This window comes from Podarcis muralis, chromosome 5 (assembly GCF_964188315.1).
Source record: "Podarcis muralis chromosome 5, rPodMur119.hap1.1, whole genome shotgun sequence".
NCBI classification, from domain to species: Eukaryota; Metazoa; Chordata; class Lepidosauria; order Squamata; family Lacertidae; genus Podarcis; species Podarcis muralis.
This window is the reverse complement of record NC_135659.1, coordinates 53,157,812-53,185,476: the sequence shown is the minus strand read 5'-3', so window position 1 is coordinate 53,185,476 and position 27,665 is coordinate 53,157,812. Positions and strand designations below refer to the sequence as shown.

Below are 27,665 nucleotides of genomic sequence, written 5' to 3'. Positions count from 1 at the left end.
AATAGTTCTTTATTGAAAACAGAATAGCCCCTAACCTGCCCTCCACAAAAACAGTGTGTTGTCTCTACAAAAGAAAAGTTTTCTGCTTGCTGTGCTGCTATAGACACTGCTCAGGTATAACTTTTGCTTCTAGAAGTGGTTGGCAAATGCAATCTACACTGAACCTCTGCAAAAAGAGCTGATATGGCAGGAGTAAAAACTGATGTAAAGCTTTTAAAGTAATGCAATGCGCAACTTCAGGAGACTCAGAATCAGATCCCATCTGTATCCAATGCCAGAGAAGACAAGATGCTTCCTAACAGCATTTCAAGGGCACCTTGGGGAGTGCAATAGTATCTTGGTTAACACAAAAAAGGTTGGATTATACAGCACGATCCTATGCATGTTTACTCAAAATTAGATCCCATTGAGTTCAATGGAGACTTACTCCTAGGGAAGTGTTTACCCCATTGCAACATGGTGTAAGAGAAGAAAGACTTAACACATGTTGTGATCATGTAAAGCATGAAGTGGGAGAAATAAGATTCCACATGATGACTCTCCCTTCATGTATCTGCTCAACATAAGAACCAGTGTTGTGTCATGGTTAGGGCACTCGACTAGGACTAGGCAGACCTGGGTCAGATACCTACTCAGCTATGAAGCTCACTGGGTGACCTTGGACTAGTGTCTCCTACCTCCTATTATGATGATCAAATGGAGGTGAGGGAGGGGGAGCATGTAGTTCTTGGAGGAAGGACATGATAAAAAGGAATGCATAAATAATCTGTGCATAGTACACTTCCCCACTGTGGAAGGACGTGTGGATCCAGAATTGGCCTCCATAGTCACTTATGGACTCACTGTTAAGACCGTGTTCAGGGAAGACAATCTTGCTCAGCTATGAGTGAAAGAAGAAAGGCGGAGGAGGAGGAGGAGGAGGAGGAGGAGGAGGAGGAGGAGGAGGAGGAGGAGGACACACATCTAGGCTCTGTAAGCATGATCAATGGATTTGCTCCTGATCACTCATGCTATTTGAATGTGCATAGATATTTTGCTGAACGTGCATAGGGAAGATGGCAGAGCCATGAGCTGTGAACTTGTCCTCCTTCTATTCATTTTTATTTTAAATGGCTTTAATATCCACACAGACCAACTATGCACCTGGAATAACCAACTACAAGCTTGAGAAAACACAGCTCGGCAGTTTTCTTCATTGCATATTGACTTTGCATAAGGCCTTTAATAAAAAGGGCAGAGCAAATGTTCAGGTCAATGCAAGAAATGGGAAAAGGCATAGAAAATGAACACCCTCAAGTCATCCCCATGACCAAAAGTAGAATTTCATAGTAGCTGGTATTTCAACAAGCACTGGAAATGTTTTCTGCAAGAACTTATCCGATTAACAATTTTCTGATTTTTATCTGCACAGTGAAACACATCAGACAATCTACAGAGTACACATTCCACATTTCTTGATGCATTGATGTTTATTAACAGTGTTGATTCTCTTATATTTAGCACATGGTTAAAAAGCTTAGTACAGAATCCATCAAGCTCAATGGAAGTTTTGCACTGACTACAAAGATGTCGTCTGTCATTTAACTACCACTTCTTATGCTGCAATTCAAATATTGGTGGTTTAGGAGAACAAATACCAATTTCAAAAGTCAAATACCAATTTCAAATCCTTCAGCTGGCATTGAACTTTGGCAAAGAAATTCAAAGCTACGCATTTTAATTCTGAATATCTAACCTTGGAACTAGCTTTAGCATATTCCAAAAGGAACATTGTTTACCTGAGCCCGTGTACCATTTCATCCTCTTGTTCCTAGGGGACCCTTCCAGATATTTTGCGCGAAGAATACACAATTGGGCTGCCCATCAACTGGAGGAATCTAGATTATTATTTTCAGTGAACACATTTTCCTAGAAAATAACTTTTCCCTGCATTCAGATGGCAGTATTGAGCTGTTGAGAAAATGCAATGCAGGCACAACCATGTGCTGGAGGAGTGGAAATCCTTGCCAGGTCTAAAAACACATGCAAAAGTGCCCCATTATTGAGTCTTTATTTGGGAAAATGATAGAACTAATGTCTTTTTAGCTCTGGTGTTTATTTAATCACCATATTCATCTTGGTAATTTTGGCACTTCCAAAACCTGCTGTGCTTTAAATTTCTAGCATATCACTAATGGCAAAATGAATTGCGCTGCAGTTTTAGAAGTCATAATCTTCAAAGAGAGAGCATGGGGTTGAGGATCTTTGAGATCTGTCTACTAAATAACAAATTTGTTGTGGCAGGAGGGCTAATTCTGAGACTGTTCACTCCTTTGGGAATCATTTCATTTTCTCTAACTAGGCACTGGTTGTCAACCATTTTTTGACAAAGTTCCTCCTTTCTTCTTTCTCTTTCCTTAAATTTGCCATATTCAGGTCAGGGGGCACTGGGTGGGGGGGTCTGTTTGCCTAAGAAATGCTGAACCTGTCATTTGCTACTCATGATGCTTCAGCGATTTGTGTCACTCTCCTGTCAAAACATAATAAAATGTTAATATAAAAACATATGGGCTTAGGTGCCGTGTGTTAATGTTGTGAGCACCTGCCAGGTGCCACCTCTGACGTCCCATTGGAAAGACTTCCCCTCCCACTTCCAAGCACTGCTCATCTCTCTTAATATGTGGAGATTTTGGCTATCCTTTCCTGCAGCAAGGCAACTCTAACCCTCCCAGTACAAAAGGGCAAGAACAAACCCAAACTGGAACTAGGTGGGGCAACAGCTACGAGATTATCCTTGTGCAAACAAAACATCTTCTGGAAAGGTCCACCGATAGAAGGTTATCACTGGAACAAAGAAATACACTTTGTTTCACTACTGCTGCATGCTAAGGTACCCAATTTGGTCCCTTCAGAGCAACTTGGGTGTGAAACACATGCCTAGTTGCACTTCCTGTTGCTTCAGTTCATAATTTAACATTGCTGGTTACACATTAATAACTAGCTGTTAGGGCTGGGCGATATCTGGTTTTCCACATCAATACATCACCAGCTAAGCATAGCCATATACCGATATACTGATATAATGTCTGAAATAAGGATGGAGTTATGTAGAGGCATTGGCTGGCTTCAAGCTTCTTCCCACGTTGTGATTTTTGCATAGCGCATGCACACACATTGTGATTCATGATATATTGCCAGGTCAAAATTATGAAACCAATATCATGATATGGACTTCAAACCAGTTTTAGACGATCTATCGATATTATCTCCCAGCCCTACTAGCTGTAAAAGACTGGAACCCTATATAAACAATTCTCTATTGCTCCCCTCAGCTGTAATGCACTACGTCCTACTTGTTTTCAAGCGAGCTTGCACTAGAGCAGAGCTGAGCTGACCATAATGATATGTGCTCATTGACAACACTTGGTAATTGCCCATGGAGCTCACTATCATGACCACAAACAGTAAGACTCTGTAGGACCCTCAAAGCGGCTCTAGAGACTTGTGCTATGCTTTAACCAGATGCTCTTAATCCTTCCCAACGTGGTGATAAGCCTGTGGTTGTTAAGCAATCTGTCCATATCTATTTTATTATACCTTTATACATGAATATTAATGAAATACAGGCTGCAGTCCAATACACATTTACTGGAATTCCCTCTGAATTCAATGGGACTAACTTCTGAGTAAACATGCAAAGAATTGCACTTACAATTTAAGAGGAGATATGTATTTCTTTGCTAACAAACACATATGCCTTTCAGTATCCTTATTTAAATAAATGCTTCAAAACAAGGCACAAAATTTAAACTTAACAGTTCAGAAAATCCTTTGAGGATTCGTTTAAATCAGCATCACTTCTCCTCGTACACAAAGGCTAAAATAAGTAGGAAAGCTTTTTGTAACAAAGGTACCACTTTATAAATAACACTGGACGGGGGGGGGGGGGACTCATTTAAAAAAAAACACAGAATGATGATTCATTTCTCATCACAGCCCAAAATAAAACTGTACAAAACATGAACATTTTACAATCAACACATTTGGAATGTTTATTAGCAGCTCATTTGAAGTTTTGTTCTTAGTCACTGAAGCTTGCATGAGATTTTATAAAGGCAGAAATAACATCCACATAATTGTGCCCCTTTCCCCCAGCTTTGATCTTTCTTTTAATATTGCGTTTGGTTTTATCTTACAACATGAAAGATGTTCATTTCCACATAATGCACTTGTCAGAAAACACAGAGATAGAACTTGTTATACAACTACAAGTTAAAATACTGAGACACAAGAGGGCAGACCATCCTTCAGTTCGGTGCACGATGCTATAGTATAATTAGTGACTTCTTCCTGGTGTCTGTGGTTCTTTTTAGTAAGTATTTAAGAGGTTGGTAGCATTCTGCTGCACTTATTGAGACATCTTCTGTTATCTGTTGAGCAGAATAAATGAAAGCATTCAGTGTACATTCAAGCATGGAATAGTGTCACATTTTTAAAGGCAAAATCAAATCCTTCTTGTACAGTGTTTGCATTCCAGAAAATTTGCAATTTCATGCCCTAAAAATAAAAGTAAGAAGCAGGATATCTAAATTCAGCACTCCACATGACACCTGGCAAATTCTGAGTATACCTTTGGTTTGTTATTTGGGGGAGAAGGAGAGGAATTTGTCCAAAGACCTCCTATGCCAGCAGAACTTGAGCTACACTGCCACCTTGAAAGGTACAATGTCAGAACACGCCAGATTTTCAAGCAGAACGCTAGCAGCTGGCTGAGCTGTCCGCTGGTGAAAATATGCCAGTGTAACAGCCAAAATGGGGTACGGTTGTAGGCAGGACAATCCACAGCCATGCCCTGCACTGACAGCACAGCTGTATACCAGCCCCAGAGCTGGAACAAAGCATTTCCCTCTGACTGGCTTCTCTGGCTCTTTTCAGAGAAACAGGTGCACTTTGCACAAAACAGAATGCACAAAGTCGAACTTGAACACACTGAAAGTACTTGTCTGTTTAGAACCCCACCAGGAACCTCATCTTGGGACCCCAGACATGAACACCCAACTCCATTACAAGAAAGCACTCCACACAGGTAAGCTATGGAAGGGGGACACACGCCCTGAAATGGACAACTGCTGTTCCCCATGCCTCCTCCTCCCACCCCTTTTGCTATATGCGTCATGCCCAACTGTGTTGCTCTAACACTTTCCCCACCCCTAACAGTGGAGAGCAGGGTCTCCCACGCAGAGAGGAGGCAGGTGAGTTTTGCAGTACGTTTCTCCAAGTTTCTAGTGCTGTAATATGAAACCACCTGGGTGAGGGGGTTTTCTGGACGAGACCCAAGACAATGCTTGAAGGCAGGTCATTTGGTGATGCTCACTCTGTCTTTAGGCCAGGAGGAAAGAGGATGGAGAGGAGGAGGAGCAAAAACAGAGCTGCATGAGAAAGCAGCATGCTTTATAGTTCCCATGGGAGGGACCCTTGGGAACCCAACTGCTGATGGAAACTGATTGTTGCTGTATGGATACTTCAGCTTTCATATTCAGTAAGGGGTGGTCTGCCTAGTCACTCGTTAGACAAAACAATGCGTTATATGACAGAGCATGGTTGCCTATGGAGTACATATTATTTACTTTTGCCTCACTGTTGTCTCAGGTGAGATGGGTTTTCCAAGATTCTAGAATAGTACAAAAACCAGCTGAACTTAGATTAGTATGAGATGGGAGACTCGGTCAATTTCAGTTTCTCATTTTCTCCAATCTTAAATTCAATCCTCCATATTTCCACATCATTTTCCCATTTTTTAAAGTCTTCGTGAAAATTCATAAGTTTCACAGTGGGAATTTCACCAGACACATTTCTATGCAAATTTTCTTAATACTGTACAAACATTTTTTATTAAAGCAACTTTCCCTAATACACATTTATATGTTATTTTCACTGCTACATCATTTTATGCACATTTTACTGCACTGTATGCATTTTCGTGCACATTACCTGTCTGGAAAATGGCACTGCAAACATCAGGAAAGTGCATGGCAATGGATAGCTGTGTTTCATTTGCGTCTTGTTTCAGAAACTGTGGATTAGGGAGGTTCATCTTGAAATGCAAACTGAATCAGATTTTCACCCCATCCCTAGGTTAGTGAACACACAAGTAGTGATTCCTCTTTCAAACTACCTTCAACACTTGGGTGGTTGCCATTCACTGCATTTGGACCGTCACTATAAGAAGGAAGCTTGGTCCTCTCCTGGCTACTATCCATCCTACTCTAGGGAGGCCCATCTCACACTTTCAGAACTGCTAAAACAATTCATTTAGCGCAGCGGTTCTCAACCTGTGGGTCCCCAGATGTTGTTGTACTACAGCTCCCACCATCCCTGAGTTCTGGCCTTGCTAGCTAGGGGTGATGGGAGTTGTAGTTCAACAACATCTGGGGACCCACAGGTTGAGAAAGGCTGATTTAGCCACTTAGGATCAAATCTTCATTTCAGGTACTAATATACTCTCCTTTCATATAACACTACACCCCCTGTTTCTGTTGCAACTGTTCTTTTTGAACAAGTTATGCAGTTGGGTGGGGCAGAGCCACAGAACAGTCCTGCCACCACTGGCATCGCTACAGTTTATATGGATGTGGCTGGGGACAGGACGGCAAAAAGGCTGGGGCTGTGTGGACACATTGGCAGGAATGCCGGATTAGCTCCTCCAGAACGCCTGCAAAGTTCCAACCTGACCAACACCCCTGCCTTGTCCCAGCTGCAACGATGTTGGGGAGGGCAGTTCCACCACTCTGCACCATCACACCAGCCACTATCTTTTTTAAAAAAAAATGTACAAGTTGCAGTGGCAGGGAACTCTAAATGCACTTCTAGTTCTTTCCTTTCTTCCTTTGCAGCTGCCCAGCTTGAGTTCAAGCCAAACTGCAAAAACAGGGATTGGCTGCAGGAGGAAGTTCCCAATTAGCAATTCCCTCCTGCAGCCAATCCCTTTGGGCTTGCTGTCAGCACCAATCACTAGCCAAATGACACATTATTATTCTTGTTCCTTCTTCCTCCTCTTCTTCTTTTAATGCACTTGGTTAGATTGTTGGGCTACAATCATATAGAGTAGGGTTCCAGTATCTGCTCAACCCAAGGTAACCTTGGGCCAGTCACAATCTCTCTGCCTAACCTACCTCACAAGTTTGTTGTGAGGATAAAATGGGGAGGAATAGAACCATGTACACCACCTTGAGCTACTTGGAGGAAAGGTGAAATAGAAGTGAATGCAATAAATATAAACAAATATAAACAACTACAGGCCCTGATCCAGAATATGTTTCTGATCTGAATCAGGAGCAAGTTTCAGACTGGGGCCCTGCAGCTGCTTTTTCTCCAAAATAAACATGGTCAGGTTAAGTACTTTAAGCACATCTGCTACACCAGCTGAGACCCTACCTGCCCACAGACCATCTCGCCAGAGTGGGACATGCTCTGGTTATCTCCCATTTGGATTATTGCAATGCGCTTTACGTGGGGCTATCTTTGAAGGTGACTCAGAAACTACAACTAATCCAAAACGCAGCAGCTAGACTGGTGACTGGGAGTGGCCACCAAGACCATATAACACTGGTCCTAAAGGATCTTCACTGTTTCCCAGTACAGTAGTACCTTGTTTCTCAAATGCCTTGGTACTCAAACAACTTGGAAACCAAAAACTGCAATCCCGGAAGTAAGTGTTCCAGTTTTTGAACTTTTTTGGAAGCCGAACGTGCTCCGTTTTGAGGGCCACACTTCCGTTTTGAGTGCCATAGTTCCATTTTGAGTGTTACGCTGAGGTCTGTCTGTTTTTGCTATTTATTTTGCATTGTTGTCTTTGTGGCTCTTTTTGTTTTGTTTTGCTTTGTTTTGCTTTGTTTTGTTTTGTTTTGTTTTGTTTTTGTGACTGTGTGGAACCAAGTTCAGCTACTGATTGATTTATTGTGTGACTGCAGTATAATTGTTCATTGCTTTCTCGTTAGATAGTAAAATTCATGTTAAATTGCTTTTTAGGGGTTGTTTTTAAAAGTCTGGAATTAATCTATATTGCATTACTTTCTATGGGAAAGTGCGCCTTGCTTTTGGAACGCTTTGGTTTTGGAACAGACTTCTGGAACGGATTAAGTTTGAGAACCAAGGTACCACTGTACATTTCTGAGCAGAATTCAAAGTGTTGGTTCTGACCTTTAAAGCCCTAAATGGCCTCGGCCATTTAGCATCTCCACCCCTATTATTCAGCATGGACACTGAGGTCCACTTCCGAAGGCCTTCTGGTGGTTCCGTCACTGCGAGAAGCAAAGTTACAGGGAACCAGGCAGAGGGTCTTCTTGGCAGTGGTGCACCTCCCTGTGGACGCCCTCCCATCAGATGTCAGTGAGATAAAGAATTACACAAGTTTTAGAAAACATCTGAAGGCAGCCCTGTTCAGTTTTTAATGTCTGACATTTTATTATTTTTTATATTTTGCTGGAAGCCACCCAGAGTGGCTAGGGAAACCCAGCCAGATGGGCAGGATAGGAACAATATAATAATAATAATAAACTTTTTTAAAAAAGTATGACTAACACCATGTGCACATGTAGACAATACTGAACTAGATGCAACACTGGTCTGACTGGATACAAAGCAGCCTTCTATGGCACATATGTCTAAGAATTAAATACTATTTTCTTCCCTAGAACACTGCACTTGCCAGCTCCTCTTCATCTATCAATGTAGGCTATTTAAAACAAAAAACCCTTAACTTTTTTTTTACTTTTTTTAAGAAGTGCCAGACTGACAGTTCTAGGAGGTGAGGAAATGCACATGTGAGTACAAAATAAACAAGTCAGAAGGATGTGATGATGTCTCCTTCAACCCTAGTCTGATATTCTGGGATTTTAACATATGACGAGAACTCCAAAGTTGGACTTCAGGTGCACAGAGAAGATGACAGAAAGTGGAACTGATCAGAGTGGGGGGGGGGGGGAGCAGAGATTTGTAGCCAACCAAATCATTGCATAGAGAGAATTACTTCCACTTGCACAGCAGAATTTCCCCTCCCTCTCCAACACCAACACCCTGCACACCCTGCACACACAAAACCACACTGCTCCACCCTAAGATCTTGCTCTGGAGGGTAAGGAGAATCTCTAGAGCGGATGCGGGGGTGCAAAGTGCAGGGAAAGGGAGGGGAGGGGAGGTTCCATTTCACAAGAGAAAGTTTTTTCCACTCATGCAGTGACTTAGGCTGTGCACACATTCCCAGCTAAAAACACAGCTAGGTTGTTCTTTTCCACAATTTGGATTGAAGCTGGTTTGGAGGGAAGCACAGCTAAACACAGTATTTCATAAGAGACAACAGAACAGATACTGGATAAATATGGATTGTGGCTGAGGTTATGCATAGACTGTTTCCCAAACCAGCACTGGGAGCAAACGGAATGCAGAGTAAACAGCAGTGCATACACAGCTGTCATTTTAAAATATTAAGTGGTTTATAAATGCTTTAAATAAATAGTTGGATACAACGCAGAGAGATTCTTTTTGAATAGTGGGGTGGAGAAGCTCTCAAGGGAAGAGCTGTAAGTAAGTAGAATCTAAGTAGAAGAGGGGAAAGGACACAGCAAAGCAGGGGAAGGATCAAATGTGTGGCTGTCCATTTCTCCGCTACTACACACCAGCGTTCCTGGAACTACAGATGTCAGTAGGAGCCAAGGACCTGTCCAAGTGAAATATAGCTGGCCTTAATAAACTCTCAAGGCTCTTCAATTTTATTTTAAGAAGGCAGAAGTACATAGGTTCTAAGCTGTAAAGTCAAGATGACAGCATGTTCCACAAGCGCCACAGCTGAAGTCTGCTTCCCTTCAAATTTCTAAGCATTCTCCCCCAAAAGCTATTATCATACTATACACTGGGAGATTATGGTTCTGAGCTAAGTAGCATGTAAAAAATGGTGTCATTACATATTCATAAGCATATTTTAGAGGGGTTAATTGTAAAGCCAGATGTTTCCATTTTTATTTAGAGATGACAGCAGAGGGCTAATAAAGATCAATTACCCATCTGTCCACAATTCCGAAACAGTCAACCATGTATTGTTATTTTTTAAAAAATAAAAAAGAGCTGAAAGCACCTTCAGGCTCTCCAATATCTGAATCAAGTATTTGCTATTAACAGTGAAATCAACAGGTTTTATTAATCAATGTAGAGCAAATTCAAATTTGAGCTTTCAGCCCAGTAATGGAACACTACTATTTTTGACTCTCCATTTTTGCACTTCCTCAGAACCTTACATTAGTTTTTTGGAAAGCAAAGCTGGATGGAGAAGCTGGTTTTGCAATTCCTATTAATTTCATCAATCAGACTGAAAGAGAACGTATTCCACCACTACTTTAAGATTGTGAAACTTGCTTATTTCAACAAAGTCTCTTTAACAAAATCCTTCCTCAGAAAAGATTATGAGATCCAATCAGGCTAGCAACAAACAAAATCTCAGATCAGGCAAGAAATCCTATCCAAAGTAACAGCAGGCATACAGTAACAGAACTCACTGCCACTGTCCCCAACATTCTGGTAGTTTTGGTGTTGAATGCCAAGTTGGTCTGTAATAAAACCATGCTGATTCATGGATGAATGGGCCACCCTGGGGTATATCACTGAGAGGGAGGTGGGTGGGTCAGAACTGATGCAGCTCTACCTACCCAGGTACTCAGTTTGACATCAGCCCAGACTGGGAGCAGCAGGGAGGTGTTGCTGTACACAGGAGTTCACTTCCCCTGAGGGGAGGGGGACGGAAGGATCTGCAGGTTTGGGATACTGTTGGTGCACCACCCATCCTGCTGCTCAGCAGCCTCCCTAACTGAACTTGTCTTGGGTGTGGAACCCAGAATGGTGATTTTGGGTGACTTCAACATCCAAGCTGAGGAAACCTCAAGTCCAGTTTTGGTGTTCATGGCCTCCATTGTAACTATGGGCCTGTCTCAGATGAACATCAATGCAACACAGAGAGCAGGGCATACCCTTGATTTTGTATTTGAGCCATGTGGAGAGCAGGGGGTCTGGAAATAGATCACATGGATATCACCCCATTGTTATGGTCAGGCCACTTCCTGGTGAAGTTTCTGAGTAGCTGTGGTCAATGGTATAGAGATAGACCTGGTGAAGACTGGAGTGTAAGTGGTGTTAATCTCATTCCATAGCCAACCAAGCACATGTTCAGACTCATAATTAGGCCTACCACATGACTGTGGAGACAGTGAAGAGATCCTACTTAACTACCTTCATTGCATCCGTTCTTACCTTCAGGGATATGTTCAGAAAGCAGCACTAATAATAGAAATAAAAATCCAAAATCTTCAGTTCTGCACTTCAATAGATCATTAGCATGATAATCAGAAGTTGAACAGAAAGTAGGAAGTACTTTCTGATTTTGCAATGTCAACCATACATTGGCTCAGCATAATGATAAGAAAGCACAGCATTATGCTTATTATATCTTGAGAAATGCAATTTAACTGCGAAATCAGCCATGTGTGATCATTTGGGGGAGGGGAATCAATGCAGTTCTCTGTACCTGATCCTCTACTATGGCTCTACAAATGTTGTTGGACTCCAACTCTCTCATCAGCCCCAGCCAGCATAGCCAATAAATGAAAGGAGCTGTAATCCAACAACTGGAGAGTCACAGGTTCTCCACCCCAATCTACTGTTTCCTAATAGCATCTTCAGAAAATACATTTTCTATTAGAGAGATTACCATAATCTTCATGCCAGTAAAGCAAGTCAGTGTGATGTGCAATGACCTCTCAATAAGAAACCACCACAAACATCAGCTTCCCAATAAATATATACTAGAAGGTGAAAAAAGATACTTACAGCAACACATTTTAGGGTACACACTTTTCCTATCCCACCCTGAAGCAGGATAGCCCAAGTCCAAATCCACACAGCATAAATAAAGATCATTAAGGGAACCTGGGCTAGCCACCATCTCTCTGTATAACTTGGTGGGCAGTTATGTGTGATTTCACTTTCAATACAATTGACACCTGCAGAAGTTTTGGGGTGTGACATATTGCTTCATTTCCAATCAGTGCATGTCTCATAACTTCCTGTTGAAATCCTGTAACTGTTTATACCACAAATGGACGGGTGTTCCACTTTTCTTGCAAGCGTGCCCCTCCAAGACAGCGATAATGCAACAGCATTGGGGAAGTATCACAGAACAACTATTAAAGTGGAATGATGTCCAGACACTACAGTATAAATGCACCACTAATGCACTATTATTGCATCAGGTCGCTTCCAGACAACTTGTCTAATGATCATTTGTTATGATTTGTTTGTGGGAATATTACATGAAGTTGCATCAAGCAGGCATTGTTCTACACTTTCTGTGCATTTCCCCATCACTTTCCTTACTGCAAAAAATCCTATCTTTTGTGGAAGCAGGTTTGTTTCACAAGAGCTCCAAATCTACTTTAATTGTGCAGGCTGGGATATGACTGAATTCCACCCAAAAACATTGATAGTCTGGAAATGGTCCTCCCCAGATACATGGGACAGACATGTTACTGAATGCACCCACAAGTAATCACAAGTTTACAGATGCACCTAGCACAGAAAATCCACTTTAACAAAGAAACAAACTTTTCAGAGTTAGGAAAGTGACTGGAAATACATTGAAAAATGTGGAATGAATGGCCAACGAGAAGACATATAAACACCCCTTAAACAAATCAGGATGAATGCTCATTGTCATATAACTACCATGCAAACAAACAGAATGACCAGATAATCTAACCTTCACACAAGCTTTGTGAAAGTAAATCAGGATGCTCAATAAATAGGTAATATGGAGGAACCCTCAGAGAGATATGTCAATACTGAGTGTGTTTTAATTTCAAGATAGTTTAGACATGAGTTTTGCTAGATAGTTAAGAGTCAGGACATGTATATGTATGTATCTGTATGAAATTCGCATAAACAAATGTATAGTGCAAATTTAGGTCTCTAAGTCAGTTCACACTGGTTCTAACATTGTGTTTTTGCTGCATCCTCCACTGCCCCGTAAGCAATGTGGTCCTTAATAAATACAAATTGAAAAAGGAGGTCAAGAGATAGGAGATCTGGAGCCTTGTGGGACTCATGGTTAAGTTAGTCTCTGGCCCCTTCAGTGTCCCACAAGGATTCAGATCTCCTATCTCTTGACCTCCTTTTACAGCAGGGTTCAGTCAGGATCCCACCCAGGGCAGGTAGAAACAGGTCAGCAAAGCAGGGGGCAGATCTTGTAGGACTTTATGCATTTTGCTCTTATGGGTGAGAAGCATAGTTATATCGACTGGCAAGCTGAACACAAAAGCTTTCCACAGTTCAGCCTGTTACAAGACAAGTTACATTTACTTGAGCATGTATCTCGATTCATAAAACAAAGATGAAATGACAAAGACTAGAGGGGTATTTTCATGCATGAATGTTTGGCAGTGTGTTACTACGGGGCTTACTGGAACCCAAAATCCAAGGATTGTGCATAAATGTCCATCACAGAAGGATTGGTAAAATTAGTGGCAAAGCAGCATTAAGCTCACCGAAGTCTAATCAAATAGTCACATAAGAAATAAGGGATGTTTTTTTAAAGAGCCACAATCCATTGCAAGGTTTCCCCTTTTGCTATCAGTATAACACTTTGTGCAGACCAAGTCTGTGCACAGAAGTAAGACCCACTGAAGTCGCAGGGGCCAACTCCCAAATACATGTGCACAGGATTACAGACAGAGAAAAGGAACAGTATTAGCCAGCTGGGGGTTTATACTTGAAATGGAAATGTTTTAACTTTTGCCTGAGGCAAAATCAGGATGCATATTCATCTCTCAAGACCGCCACTTCATTGCACCATGAAAGAAAAGGTGGAGCACCAGATGGAAATGTTTTAGGGTTGCTGGCAGCACAACGCTTTAGAACAGGGACTGATTTGCATTCAGTTCTCATCCAATTCTGAAATCTAAACGTATTTTCACCACCGTGTGCAGCCTGCCAAACAGGAGCCATGCTTAAGGTACCTGTTTTAACCGTTTTTTTGTACTTTCAATTTAATAGCACTGGCAGCAAGCTGGAGATGTGTGAAGCTGCCAGCAGGATGTATGGCGAAAGGTGAGCAAGATGACTCAAGGGATGAATCTGCACTGACATTGTCCTCATATGATCTCATTGAAAACAAGCAGGTCACAATTTATTTGATTATCTAGTCATACAGACCTTGCAGATCTACCACTCTTTATTAAATATCTGCAGAGAGAAAAATACCAAAGGTCAAAAGAGCAAGAGGAAGAATCTGCAGATGTCTAAAGAGGGCCTCATACTGATCCCCAAAGGAGTCATTAGCAGAAATCTTACAACTAGACACAGAGAGAAACAAGTTATGCTACACTTCATTATCTCTTTTCATATGTAATAACCTAGCCACGTCTGAGTGCATTGGCTCCCAATCTATGAAGCCTTTACTATGAATATATGTAGATTTAACTACAGAGTCTGAACACTGGCGAGGGTGGGGAGTGACCAACGTGATAGCCTTAATGGTATAGGTAAGCATATTCAGGGTAGGTAATTCTGAATGGAATTTACATAGTATGTATCCAAAGCTCACCCTAGTCCATTGGATTTGGATTGGTATCAGTTGGCTTCACCCAGAGATGTGCAGGGAATTTAAAAGTATGTAGGTTACCACCTGTGACCTGGGTCTATGCCCATCCTGCCTAGTAGAAACTGCCTGGGGATATTAATACACCTTTCAGGGAGGGAAGGACGCCAGGTGGCCTGTAGTTGTCTGGCTTCTACTCAATAAACGAAACCGAAATGCAAATTTCCCCAGCCAGTTACTGCCTCATTTTTAACCTTCCCCTTTTGTAGAATAATGTCAAGTGAACAATTAGTTTTCAACTTCATCTTTTTCTGGATACTATCAGATTTCTGGATTGTTTAGCTTGGACTAGGGCATTTGCAGCCTTGCTCAGGAACCAATCTTTATCTAGTGTTTGATACAGGTAACAGTAGCACTCTATTCATCCTGCAATATTTTTCTGCTATATTCATATTATTCAACACAGGATACTGGGCAACTACAATATCTGGTGCAAGGGTGGGGAATCTGTGGCCCTCCTGATGTTGTTGGACTCCAACTCCCATCAGCACCAGCCAGCATAGCCAATATCAGGAATGATGGTTGTAGTAGTCTAACAATATGTGGAGGGACACAGACTTCCCACACCTGATATAGTGAGACCATCCTTGACTGGTTCTACTTGTTCTTCTCAACAAGGTCCCAGCAGGTGATTATGGGGATTTCCCTTATCACTTCCCTCTGGGGACACAAGATTGATCTTGACCCTTCCTGCTCATACACATATGTAAAGCCACTTGGCACCATCATGTGAAGACTTGGGTTGCTTCCAGATGACCCTAAACATTCATCCTGATTTGTTTGCACAAAGTTTAAATGGCATCAGCTATTTACTGATCAATCATTCTGATTTGTTTGCAAGGTTGTTAAGACAGCATTGCATCAATCAAATGCATCAAGCTTTCCAGCAATTTCACCTGGCAAGAAGGTTGTGAACCTTTCTATGAGATGTTGACTTGGCACTCATCAACAATTAGCCATGCTTCTGTAACCTCAAACAAAGGCTCTGTAACGTTATCTATGATGGGCTGCCCCTTATGACTATGAAAATTTCAGCTAGAGCAGGATATACTAGCATAAAACGCAACATTGGGTTGTGTCAATGTCTCAGCACCTACAATGGCTTTCTATTGTTTTTCAGGTACCACTCAAATTGCAAGTTTTCTATAAAAATAAAATTCTAAACAGGCTGGACCAAACACACCCTAAGAACCACCACCCATTCATTTTCTTCACCGGTTTCCAATATCAATTGCCCCTTGGTAGCGCCATATATGCACTACATCAGACACATACACCAAATCTAGAGACTCCATCCATCTGGGGACTATAACACATGAGCATCTTTTGAAAGTTCTGTCAGAACCCTTAATCTGAGCTAATGGAAAGTTGCATAGTTCCTTGCATAGATAGAAAGCATCAATAAGGACAACTGTGTAGCCTTCCCCAACGTGGTACTTATCCTTGATACCTAACAACTTCCATCAGTCCCAGCCAGCATGCCTAATGGTCAGGGGTCACAAGAGTTGTGGAGGTACAACATATGGAGGGAACAAAGAGAGAGAAGCCTAACTGTCATTATCATCTTCAGAGTCCTTTAAGTGCCTCCTGAAATTAGGCCAGGTTTCGTAAACTGAAGGGCAGCACGTATCTACAATAAATGAATAAATGAGCAAATGACCTCATTATGTCATCTAAACCAGTATGCACACAGCTTTTGCACTGCTCAGTATCAGACATAAAAAGCAGACCACAGTGACTCCTCCTGCGTAAGCTGTCATGGCACTCTGCATAGGAGACCTGCATGAAGAAACCAGAGGAGATCTCAGGAGGAAGGTTTCAGTCTCAATGGAGAGGATCAATGCCTCCATTCAAGACAAAGTGTGTTTGCATTGCTGTGAATGTGAGGAGAGACAGCATTTTTCAGGGGAAAGTGGGGAGAGGTTGAATGCTACAACAGGAGACCCATGGCAGAAAGTATTGTGAGCTGCTTAGCAGGTCATTGGGAAGGAGCAAAACAGAGGGGAAAACAAAATGAGATCTCAAACCAAAATTCAGAGAGATGTGAATATGATCTTTACCAGGCACAGCCTACATTTTATGTGTCTAGCCAGCAGACAGGGAAAACAACAAGACCAGAACCCAAAGCTACACTTTGACCACCAAGCCAAAGGTGTGCACAGAATAACTTATGGAGGGCCCTTTGTAGTCTCCTATGACATGCCACTTACTCCTCTCAAGCACCCCAATGCACACGAAGGCTCCTAGTCATGTGGACCAAAGGAGCACTATGTGCATCCATAACCCAATGGAAAAGCACAGATGCAGCATGCCAAAGCCTTCAGAGTCACTATTAGCTACAGAATCCCAGGAGAAATGGTTGGGAAGAACCATAGACAAACCAAGACAGAGCAATGAGATATCCAGTTAATGTCATTTGCACAGACCAATCGTTTCTCTCTCAGTTTCATTCATACTCCAGAACACTTCTCATTTTGCCAGGCCTACTTCATCCCATTCAGAAATATATTCATTTCGACAACTGCTGCATGTGTTGGTTAGTGTGCCATGCAACCTTGTGATCAGTTTGACCCACAGCCACCCCTGCATTCCCTCTCTCCATGCAGCCCAGTTGGTAGGTTTTTCATCACAGAGAAAGTCAGGTAGAGGCGGCAACCCATTCGCCATTACTAGTACTTCTATTTCAAAGCTATAGGCAAGATGCTGATCCACAGTCCTACTGTCTTGTTGTAGCAAGGAACTCACTGTTCCCTTGCCTAGTTTGTGTGCCTCTCTTGGGAGACAACTGAGCAGAGCAAAAATTGGAGGGTGATGGTTCCCTACCTGCCAACCGTCATGAGAAAACAGACAAAGCTGAAACACAGCTTCACAACATCCCAGCTTTTATTAAACCATATCAGTGGCAGGTATAAGTTCTGACAGCAACACAGAAGAATCAAGGCTGTTGTCTTTGCGTTCTTGCAGGATTTCTGTATGCTTGAAAACTGCAAGAGAAAGAAGAGTAATAGATGCAGGTTTCCTTATCACTATTCATGCTGGCTACCCCTGTTTACATTATGGGCTATCACACCTGATGGAAAAGCTGTAGGCACCAAGACAGAAGCCCAACAAAGGCATATCTGCCTTCAACTAGTTGTTGTTGCTGCTGCTTGCTGCAGGTGCCGTTTGTGGTCTGCATGATACTAGGAATGGGAATCATCCTTGCCTCTCAGAATATGGAACGGCTGCCTTGTTGCCTACAGGGAGACAAGTATGGGATGGTAATGAATAACGGGGATCAGCAGCAACTGATAGGTCCAGTGACTAAGTGCCATTATCATTAGGTGAGTGAGCAGAAGCAACAAAGGATGCTATCACTAGATGCTATTTCACCCTGCATGCCTCACCTCAGCTTCCTACTCTCCCACTGGCAGGCCACTCTCCCACTCTATGTTTGGAAGCTTCTCCTGTAGGGGAAGACAATGCAGCCATTGCAAGAACGCTCACCTGTCCATTGTAGGGACTGGAATGTTTGTCAGCAGTTTGCAGCTTCTTTTGTTCCGTATGCTCTGGCTGTACTGGAGTGGAGAAAATACATCATGAGTGTTTTGCCAGCTGCAGCAATAGACAGAGATAAGTGCCTAGCATTCAGTAGCAAAGGTGGATGTTATCCACTGCACTCATTGGTGCTTTGTGGAAGCTCACCAACATCTGGAATAAACAGAAGTCCCCTTTCTACACTGTGTATATTTATCCTGTGTCCCACAGCTGTCTGCTGTGAAGGGAAGCTTGTAAAGTTAAAAGTTTCCCAGGGATTGATGGGAGACACTCTTGAGGCCATGGGTGGCCATCACTTTTATTGGGAGAGTTGGAGAAGAAGTGTAGGCATCATATGATGAAACATAATGCCCCCCTCCCTGGTGACCCCCAACAACCACCTGACCTTGCCTACCTCTTATGGGGTGCTTTTTCCTTGCAGCTCTGGTTGCAGGCTTAGAGTTGAAGTTTGCATCTGGAGTCCCAAGGCAGAGGAATTCTGAGAAGACAAGTGTTGCTCATCAGTCCTTCATATCTTCTTTGTTATCCTTGACTTTGGGGTGTGCGTTGTTTGTGAACAGTGCTCATTTCGTGCCATTCATTTCATTCATTGGATCATTTATTTACTGCTTTTTGGCCCCAAAAGGAGCCCCTGGATTGACTTACAACAAAAACTATTAAGACACAGTGATATGTCCCCACCTGTTGGTCCCTAGTTCTCTAGACAGTGATGGAGATCCATGCTATAGTTTTGATACATGAGATCTGTGTTCAGTGACTGGGGCAAAAGGCCAAACTGTGCATTATGTGGGAGGACCATGATTCGATCTGATTTTTGTTCTTACTGAAATGCAGCCATGTGGAGTGGGGAGCTGCAAATTTCTTTGCAGCAGCACAGGGAAGGATGGAATATTAAACTATTTTCCCCATACTCTTTTCCTAATCAAAATTGCCCCCTGGCCCTCTTCCCAGGGAAACAGTAACCTAGGAAAGGAGTTTATGGCTATAAAAATGGGGCCCCAGTTTCAGTATCTTTTTGCCTTTGCCACTACTGTGGCTCAGCACTACTGTGCTGAGAATGCAGGGTATATATTTAATAGTAAAATCAGCATTAAACAAACAGGAAAATAACAGACCAACTGGCTTGAAAATATTGGTCTTTGTAATACAGTACTTTGCAGGTATGCTACTAAAGAGGAAGAAACAGCCACTTAGGTGGCACTATTTTAAAAAGATCCCTCCTTTCATTTGGGAATAGGGCCATCATTGACAGTGATACTCTGTCACCATTGGGCTGACTTTTCGATGTCCACCAGAAACAATAGCTTGGAATTTCTCACCCTGATAATCACAAACAGTTTTAAAAAAACAACACAAACATGCAAAGGATCTCCTTTTGAAGTAAGAGCCTTCTCTATGCTTACAATATGTGTGGCTTCTGTGTAATAGATCTTTCCTTTGGAATACATGGATTCATATGTTCTGGGTGCAAGTAAAAAAAACTGAAGCAATGTCATCTTCTCAAAGTCCTCATTCTCACCTTGTGGGTGAAGCAAAAACCCTGAACATAAAATGAGAATAATGCACATCACTTATTCCTAGAGCTGGGAGTTCCTATTCATCTTAATGGCCTAGATCCAAAGAACAATGCAATTAGTTCTGCCAATCATATCTCCCCATGCTGCGTGGCCTCTTTTGGAACCAAGGAGAAATTTCCAAAGTAGTTTGGGGCGCATGGGACTTGCAATGAAATGTTGCACCATGGAGAGCTCCTGTTCACTGTTCCAGCCCTACCTTCCTCCATGATTTTCCATTTCTCCCTCACCTCATCCCTACTGACCAGGCATAGGCAAACTCGGCCCTCCAGATGATTTGGGACTACAGTTCCCATCATCCCTGACCACTGGTCCTGTTAGCTAGGGATAATGGGAGTTGTAGTCCCAAAACATCTAAAGGGCTGAGTTTGCCTATGCCTACCTACTGACGTGCTCTGGTCCATGGGGTCACAAAGAGTCGGACACGACTAAACGACTAAACAACAACAACCTACTGACAGTCAACAATCTATGCACATTGCACACTTCTAGTCCTTGGACTGTTTTGGATATTCTCCCCACCATCACCACCACCTTTACAGCTTTTTCTCAAAAACAAAATTTGGGTTGTATCCAACATAGGATTTCTGCTCGTGCAACAGAACATTCCCTCATCTCCATCCCCAGATGTGTTCTAGAGGTTCCCTCAACCCTGCCCCAGAGATCTGGGAGGGGTGGGAAGCTCTGTTGCACAAGCACAAATCCTTGCACTAATGGAATGATTGGACTGGATACCACCCACTGTACTTTTGTAAACCTTTGGGTTCCCCTAAGTGCCGTAATAGCTCCTGTGTTTTCATGGATGGTGCCATTTTGGCTACATAAAGCAATGGCACTCATGCCTAAACAACTGAAATAGAGGGAACGATATGGGGCGGGGAGAGAGAGAGAAGACTGCTGCTCAGAGAAAATCTCACAGTCCCATTAGGCATGCCTAAGCCCTAGGATGCACCCAAAGTGACTCTCTGGATCCTGGCCAAAGAGTTCTTGCTTTGTGATAATATTCCACACACATCAAAATTAGGATTTAACCATTTCAACCAATAAGCAAAAGAAGAAAGCAATATTCCTATAGTGCTCCCCCTTCCCTCTTATCCTTTCTCTCCAGACAAACTTGCAAGCTGAAATTCACACAGACAACACTATTATGACCGATTTCGCTGGCACAGCTCTACACCCGACGCTAATTAGCCCAGTTCTCAGCTGGTGAAAATTACAAGGCTCAATTGCAGCTCCATATAGTGCCACAAATAACTGTGGGCTTGGCCAATAAATTTATCATAGTGTGCTGAATTTAGTGGCTGAAAATAATAGTAGACGGGAATGTTGAATGGGATCAAGTAAGATCGCCACACACAGATAATAGTTTCATACAAAAAGCATAACATTGTATGCTAGTAGAGCTCTGAATCTTATAAAATGTACACACATGCCACAAATAGAAGTATCCCCATTCAATTGCTACTATATTTGCTGAAAACAATTTTTAAAAAATTAAATTGGCTGAATATCTGGTGTCTGTAGGCATTATCTACCACACATTTTGCTTTACCAAGGTTTAAGGTGGCTTGAAAGTCACTGAATCAGGACCTCACAGCTGGCATGATTAACTAACTTGCAGCTCTATAGATTCATTTTGAGAAGTGGAATCAAGTTACAGAAAGCAATGCACTAGTGGCTAATATTGCAACACATACTGAATTCCAATAGCTATATAGAGATATCCTGATATTTACTCTGGAAGTCACTTGGATTGAAATCAATAGAAATGCTTTGGAGCAGGTAGCTTTACTGCAATTCTAAAAATGCAGGAAACAAAACTCTTTCAGAAATTAAGCATTTAAAAAATAAAATAATAGGAAGTAAAATGAGACTTGATCTTAAAACTAAGGGGTTAGAAATGTCTGATTATTCAAAGATGGTATGTTTTATACACCATAAGCAAGAATAACACTTCTTGCAGCAGCAAACTGCTCACCTGTGTCTGTCTGATATTCCACAGCCCCAGTTGTGTGTATACGAGTATACATTCCCCAGATGATTTGAATATTTCTCAGCCCAACACTTTTGGGTTCATCTGCATCTATTTCCCCAGATTTTCATCCTTCTGTAATAAATGCTTTTGGTCTTGTTCTTCAGTGCCATACGTGCTTTGAAAGTGGAGCTGCCATTTGTGTCAGGAGGGGTGTTTTGCATAAAACTAGGTCATGCACCATGATTTAATGTATCATTTCATCAAAAGAAGCAGAGATGGTGTCATCTTTATAAATCTTCTATGCAGCTTTGTAGGTAGCATATATAGACTTTTCAATTATCAGGCACCAAATTGTAAGGGAGGGTTTGAAGCTTGCTTTTATATGGAACAGATGTTATGATTCTTTTAGGATGTGCAGAACAACAAAAACTATTCCATATCATCCTTTCTCCCCTTCTTCTATAGGCTCCAGAACTTTTAGAATTCTGCACATCTAAAAATGGTGCATATAGAATAATGCCTAGTTTCCACACCTAAATCTCTCAGGGATTAATGGTGTGTGTGTGTGTGATCAGAGCAGCGGCTTTTCTGCGGAACCACAGAAGTTCGAACCATCTGGAAGGGTTACTATGGAAACAGCAAAGGACTGGGGGAGGGAGGGAATGGATGCCATGACAACCTTTGGGAGTTTCCCAGGAAACCAAAGTTGCTATGGAAACTGCATCACTCAGGTCCAAATTAGTAACTTCCGCTGCAAGGCGTGTTTGCCACTTTAATCTTCTTGTGATAGATGCAACCGCTTATCTTAAATGCATTGGCAATGGATGGAAATGCCCCCTTTGTTTCTAAGGTTTCGATGGGTTTCAACTGAGGCTACAGTCACTGTGAAAAGCCCATCAGTGACTTACCAGAAGCCTAAAACTTCATGATATGCAGAAAGCCAAACACTCAGGATATGATCCAGTTAGACAATTGTTCAACCTTGTGATGTAGGAAGAAGTATTTTCCACTATATTGTGCAGCTGGAATTTTGAATTCAAGGAAGCAATTCTGTAGTTCTGTGGATCAAAGAAATCCAAACTTACAAGGAAGACTTTCCCCTCGCTATATCAAAACAATTATACGTATGCCTAGGGCAAATTCAGACTGCACACAGGCTTTAACCTGGCATTAACAAAAGCAAAACTGTACCCTCGTATGACACGCATTAGATGATGTGAGCATCATTTTGCAGCGTGATGGCAGAGATGCTTTGTGAAATTTCAGTGCCTATATTTTCTACTCACTGCAACACACTTGCATCCGCGTTTCTTTCACTTCATAACTTTCATTCCAACAAGCGCACACATTCAAGGAAAGGAAAATCAACAAATGAGCTGCTCTTTGCTAAATTTCCCAGCAAAACCCCCAAAGCCCAGCAACAAACAGCGCAGAACAAAAACCTGTTTCTAGAAGAAGCAGCCCAGACTTCTTTGTATCCTCTTATCTATCTGCTTTCTTAACATCTGCTTAGTTGTTTGGTTTTTTTACCTTCTAAAAATGCCCATCTTCAGAAAGAAGGATCAGAAAAGTACATGTATTAAACAAGAGCACAAAGAATGACGATGGTGCATGTTCCTCACAATACTGATTACGGAGACCTTCTGTAATATTTTTATATATCCTTGAAAGGTGTCTTTTAAACATCCGTAAAGATCTTTTTAATATTCACACAGTTTGGATTGTTTGTGGCTGTACAGTTGCCTGTTTTGAAGGCAGCCTGTTTGAATGCACTGTTGCTGATGCCTCCCTCTTCTATCACCATGTACTCTGACTTGCTGAGAGTGGAATTGCTCCGAGCTTTCCTCAGCTCCTCAGTGGAGGAGAGATGCTGGCAGCTTCCTACATGCATATACTGGGCTTGTTCTTCACCTTCCGTCTCTCGGTGATAAAAGTAGTTAAAGTTGGAGACTATCACGGGCACAGGCAAGGCAATGGTCAGCACCCCAGCTATGGCACAGAGAGACCCTACTATTTTGCCCCCAATAGTGACTGGGTGCATGTCACCATAACCCACTGTAGTCATGGTCACTACAGCCCACCAAAAGGCATCAGGGATACTGCTGAAGCTGGACGTGGGATCATCAGCCTCTGCAAAGTAGACAGCACTGGAAAAGAGGATAACTCCAATGAAGAGGAAGAAAATGAGCAAGCCCAGCTCCCTCATGCTGGCCTTGAGGGTCTGCCCCAAGATCTGCAACCCCTTGGAGTGCCGAGAGAGCTTGAATATACGGAAGACTCTGACTAACCGGATGACCCTGAGAATGGCCAAAGACATCGCTTGTTGACCATTGCCCTGCCTCTCGGCCAGCTCAGTGCCCAAGGTGATGAAATAAGGAATAATAGCCACAATGTCAATTATGTTCATAATGTTCTTGGAGAAGGTGGGTTTGCTGGGACAAGCAAAGAAACGGACAAGCAGCTCAAAGGAGAACCAGATAATGCACAGAGTCTCCACCACAAAAAAAGGATCAGTGAAAGAAGACACCATGGAGGTTGCTGGAGAAGAGGAATTTGGGAAGATATCTGCCACGAAAGGTCCACCACTGGTCCCAAATGTCCCTGTGGTGCTGTCATAGTCACGATCATCTCTGAACTCAGGCAAGGTTTCCAGGCAGAAAATGACAATGGAGATGAGGATAACTAAGACTGAGACAATCGCAATGCCCCGAGCTGGTCCAGAGCTCTCCGGGTACTCAAAGAGGAGCCACACCTGGCGCTGGAACTCCTTCTCGGGCAGAGGTCTCTGCTCTTCACGGATGAAACCTTCATCTTCTCGGAATTTCTCCATGGCCTCCTCACCCAACTGGTAGAAGCGGATTTCTTCCGAGAAGATGTCAATGGGGACGTTGACAGGGCGCCGGATGCGGCCTCCGGACTGGTAGTAGTATAGGATGGCATCGAAGCTGGGTCGGTTGCGGTCAAAGAAATACTCGTTGCGGAGGGGGTCAAAGTAGCGCATCCTCTTGCGGGGGTCCCCCAGCAGGGTCTCGGGAAACTGGGCGAGGGTCTTGAGCTGGGTCTCAAAGCGCAGCCCAGAGATGTTGATCACCACCCGCTCGCAACACTCGTGCTCCCCGGCGTCCCCCCCGCTGCCCACCTGGTGATGCCCAGGGGGAGGCAGGGTGTGGGCCATGGAGGGGTGGTCGTAGCGCTCCCCTCCCAGCAGGGCATGGGGGTGCTGGGTCTCCTCGAGCAGAGGGTCCTCTCCCCCCACCACGGTCATGCCCCCCTCCAGCTCCCCGTCGCCCACGTCCTCCTCGACGCCCTCCTCGTCGTCTTCCTGCCCTTCCCCGGGCCCCGAGAGCGCGTCTTCGGGGAAGAACTGCTCACTGTAGCCCAAGTTGTGGTGGCTGCTGCCCACGGCGACGACGCCCGCGACGACGACGCCAGCGCCGCCGCCGCCGCCGCTGCTGCCGCCCCTCGGGTGCCTGCCGGAGGACAGGGCGGCCGGCGAGCGCAGCAGGCTCAGGTGCTCGTCCATGGAGGTGGCGGCAGAGCCCAGGGGAGGCTGCCTCCCCGGCCGACCAAGCGACACCTCAGGCAGAGCGCCAGAGTGACCCTCCTGGCTGCACCCGCCGCCGCCGCCGCCGTCGCTCTGAGGTGCCCGCCCGACGCGGCTCAAAAAATCCGCCCCCAGCCCGGACGCCGCCTCTCGCCCTCCTCAGTCACTCGCTCCGCGCCGTCGCCGCCCACGCCGTCGCCCTCCCGCCAGAGCGCCGAGGAGGAGGGCGAGGGGAGCGGACGCTTCTGGAACGAGGGAGGGGTCTCCCCGCTTCCCCCACCTGTGAGAGCCCAGAGCTGCTGCTGCTGCAGCAACAACAACAGCGAGAGAGAGACAGCGCGCACTCGGCTGCTGGACGCTGCCAGCGAGCAACACGTTACGCGCGGGGGGAAGTTTGCAAGAGCGCCTCGCCCTCCCCGCGGCTGCAAAGCCGCTGCATCGCGCGCTTAACCTTGGAGTAAACTCCCCGTCAGCGCTACGAGGCTTACTTTCAAGAGGCAGGTTCCCGCGCATCGGCCTCCTCAGGAGCATTTCCCAAAAAAAACACACGCGCGCACACGCCTGGGCTCTGAAATAACGTCAAGGTTTACTGCTGGAACATAGGGAAGAATGGCTTTCTCGTAACGTGAGGAGCAGGGGCTCGGGCGTGCGCTTGGCTGTGTTGTTGACGCCAGCCAGTTTGCTGCCCCGGGGTTGTTGTTGCAGCGGGCAACCCTGTGCTGCTCCGGATCCCGCCGGCCACTGTGCAAGCTTGGTGAGAGATGCGGCTCCTCCTGGTGCAGGGCGCGTCTTCTGCAGTGATGCGAGGGGCTCACTTCCAGGGCCACAAGGAGCCGCGCTCTCTGGACCCCTCGCTCAAAGCACTCTGGGCTCACATCCACACCATGCATTTAAAGTACATGGCTTCCCCCAAACGAATCTGGGGGTGGCATTCCACCCCTTGCAGAGCTATAATTCCCAGCACCCTTGACAAACTACACTTTGGGCGAAGCCATGTGGTGCAGAGGTGACCTGGTTCTCCTTGTACTGCTTGCCTTCACCTGGCAAATGCTTATCCATTCCCTTTGTCATTATCCCCCCCAAAAAGCAATGTCTGGTGTTGTTTGTGCAGTGGGGCTGGTCCTGTCTGCATGCTGCTATCCCAGATACATTTATTCATTTACATAAGAAGAGACCCTCTAGTTCAGACCAAAGGCCCACATAGTCCAGCATCCTGTTCTCACAACGACCAGCCAGATACCTGTTGGAAGCACACAAGCAGGAGCTTACTGCAATAGCATTCTCCACACTTGATATTTCTAGCAACTGGGATTCAGAGGCATACTGAGAGCCAGTGTGGTGTAGTGGTTAAGAGCGATAGACTCGTAATCTGGGGAACCGGGTTCGCGTCTCCGCTCCTCCACATGCAGCTGCTGGGTGACCTTGGGCCAGTCACACTTCTCTGAAGTCTCTCAGCCCCACTCACCTCACAGAGTGTTTGTTGTGGGGGAGGAAGGGAAAGGAGAATGTTAGCCGTTTTGAGACTCCTTCGGGTAGTGATAAAGCGGGATATCAAATCCAAACTCTTCTTCTTCTTCTTCTACTGCTTCCAACAGTGGAAATAGAAGGTAACCAAAGTGACTAGTGGGAGTGAGTGCCATGGTTTAACCAGATGTTGTGTGAAGTACTTTCTTTTGCCTAGCCTGAATCTTCCAACATTGGGCTTCATTTGATGGTCCCAGGTTCTAGTATGAGAGGGGGAGAAAGATTTCTCCTTTTCCACACAATGCATAACCTTGTACACCTCTATCATATTACCGCTTACCTTTTCTTTAAACTAAAAAGCCAGAAATGTAACCTTTCCTCATAGAGGAGTTGGATCATTTTGGTCGTCGTTTTCTGAAACTTTTCCAGAGCTACAATACCCATTTTGAGGTACGGCACCCAGAACTGTACACAGTATTCAGAGAGTGGTCACACCATAGATTTGTATTCAGAGAGTGGTCACACCATAGACAGTTCTATTTTAATTCCCTTTCCTAATGATCCCTGCTAACATGGAATCGGCTTTTTTCACAGCTTAGGAGAAGGAAAACTCTGGTCCTAAACCTCCTCTGCCTTGGGGGACATCTTTGAGAGAAGAAAAGGCTAAGGAGTAAACCCTACACAAATCTGGAGTGGAGTCCCTAAGATGGTTGGATGGTGCCTTGTACATTTCCCTCCAGCAACTCCTTCAGCCAAGCTCATGCCAAATGTATCGTTCTGCTTTCCTTTGGGCCAGAGGGAAGTCTTGTTATCTGGGCAGGCCAGGACCTCCACACACACTGCCCCAGGAAGGTCACTTGAGGGCTGCAAACACAGCAGTTTGAGTTCACGCCCTGA

At 44.0% G+C, this 27,665-nt stretch overlaps 1 protein-coding gene across 6 annotated transcripts; it reads right to left on the bottom strand.

The window, feature by feature from the left end:
• Positions 1–1,450: 1,450 nt before the first annotated feature.
• On the bottom strand, positions 1,451–25,713 carry LOC114599154 (potassium voltage-gated channel subfamily A member 3-like). 6 transcript variants are annotated; one of them, XM_028733823.2, is made up of 6 exons: positions 23,291–25,713; positions 21,764–22,818; positions 18,606–18,689; positions 18,161–18,231; positions 17,498–17,658; positions 1,451–4,409 (listed from the first exon to the last, which is right to left on the bottom strand). In XM_028733823.2, the coding sequence occupies exon 1, from the start codon at positions 25,281–25,283 to the stop codon at positions 23,439–23,441; it is 1,845 nt and encodes a 614-aa protein (XP_028589656.2). In that variant the 5' UTR covers positions 25,284–25,713; the 3' UTR covers positions 1,451–4,409; positions 17,498–17,658; positions 18,161–18,231; positions 18,606–18,689; positions 21,764–22,818; positions 23,291–23,438. The 6 variants fall into 6 exon arrangements, with proteins under 6 accessions (XP_028589656.2, XP_028589653.2, XP_028589658.2 ...); XM_028733820.2 differs by having other exon boundaries at positions 21,764–25,713; XM_028733825.2 differs by having other exon boundaries at positions 18,161–18,226; positions 21,764–25,713.
• Positions 25,714–27,665: the final 1,952 nt, after the last annotated feature.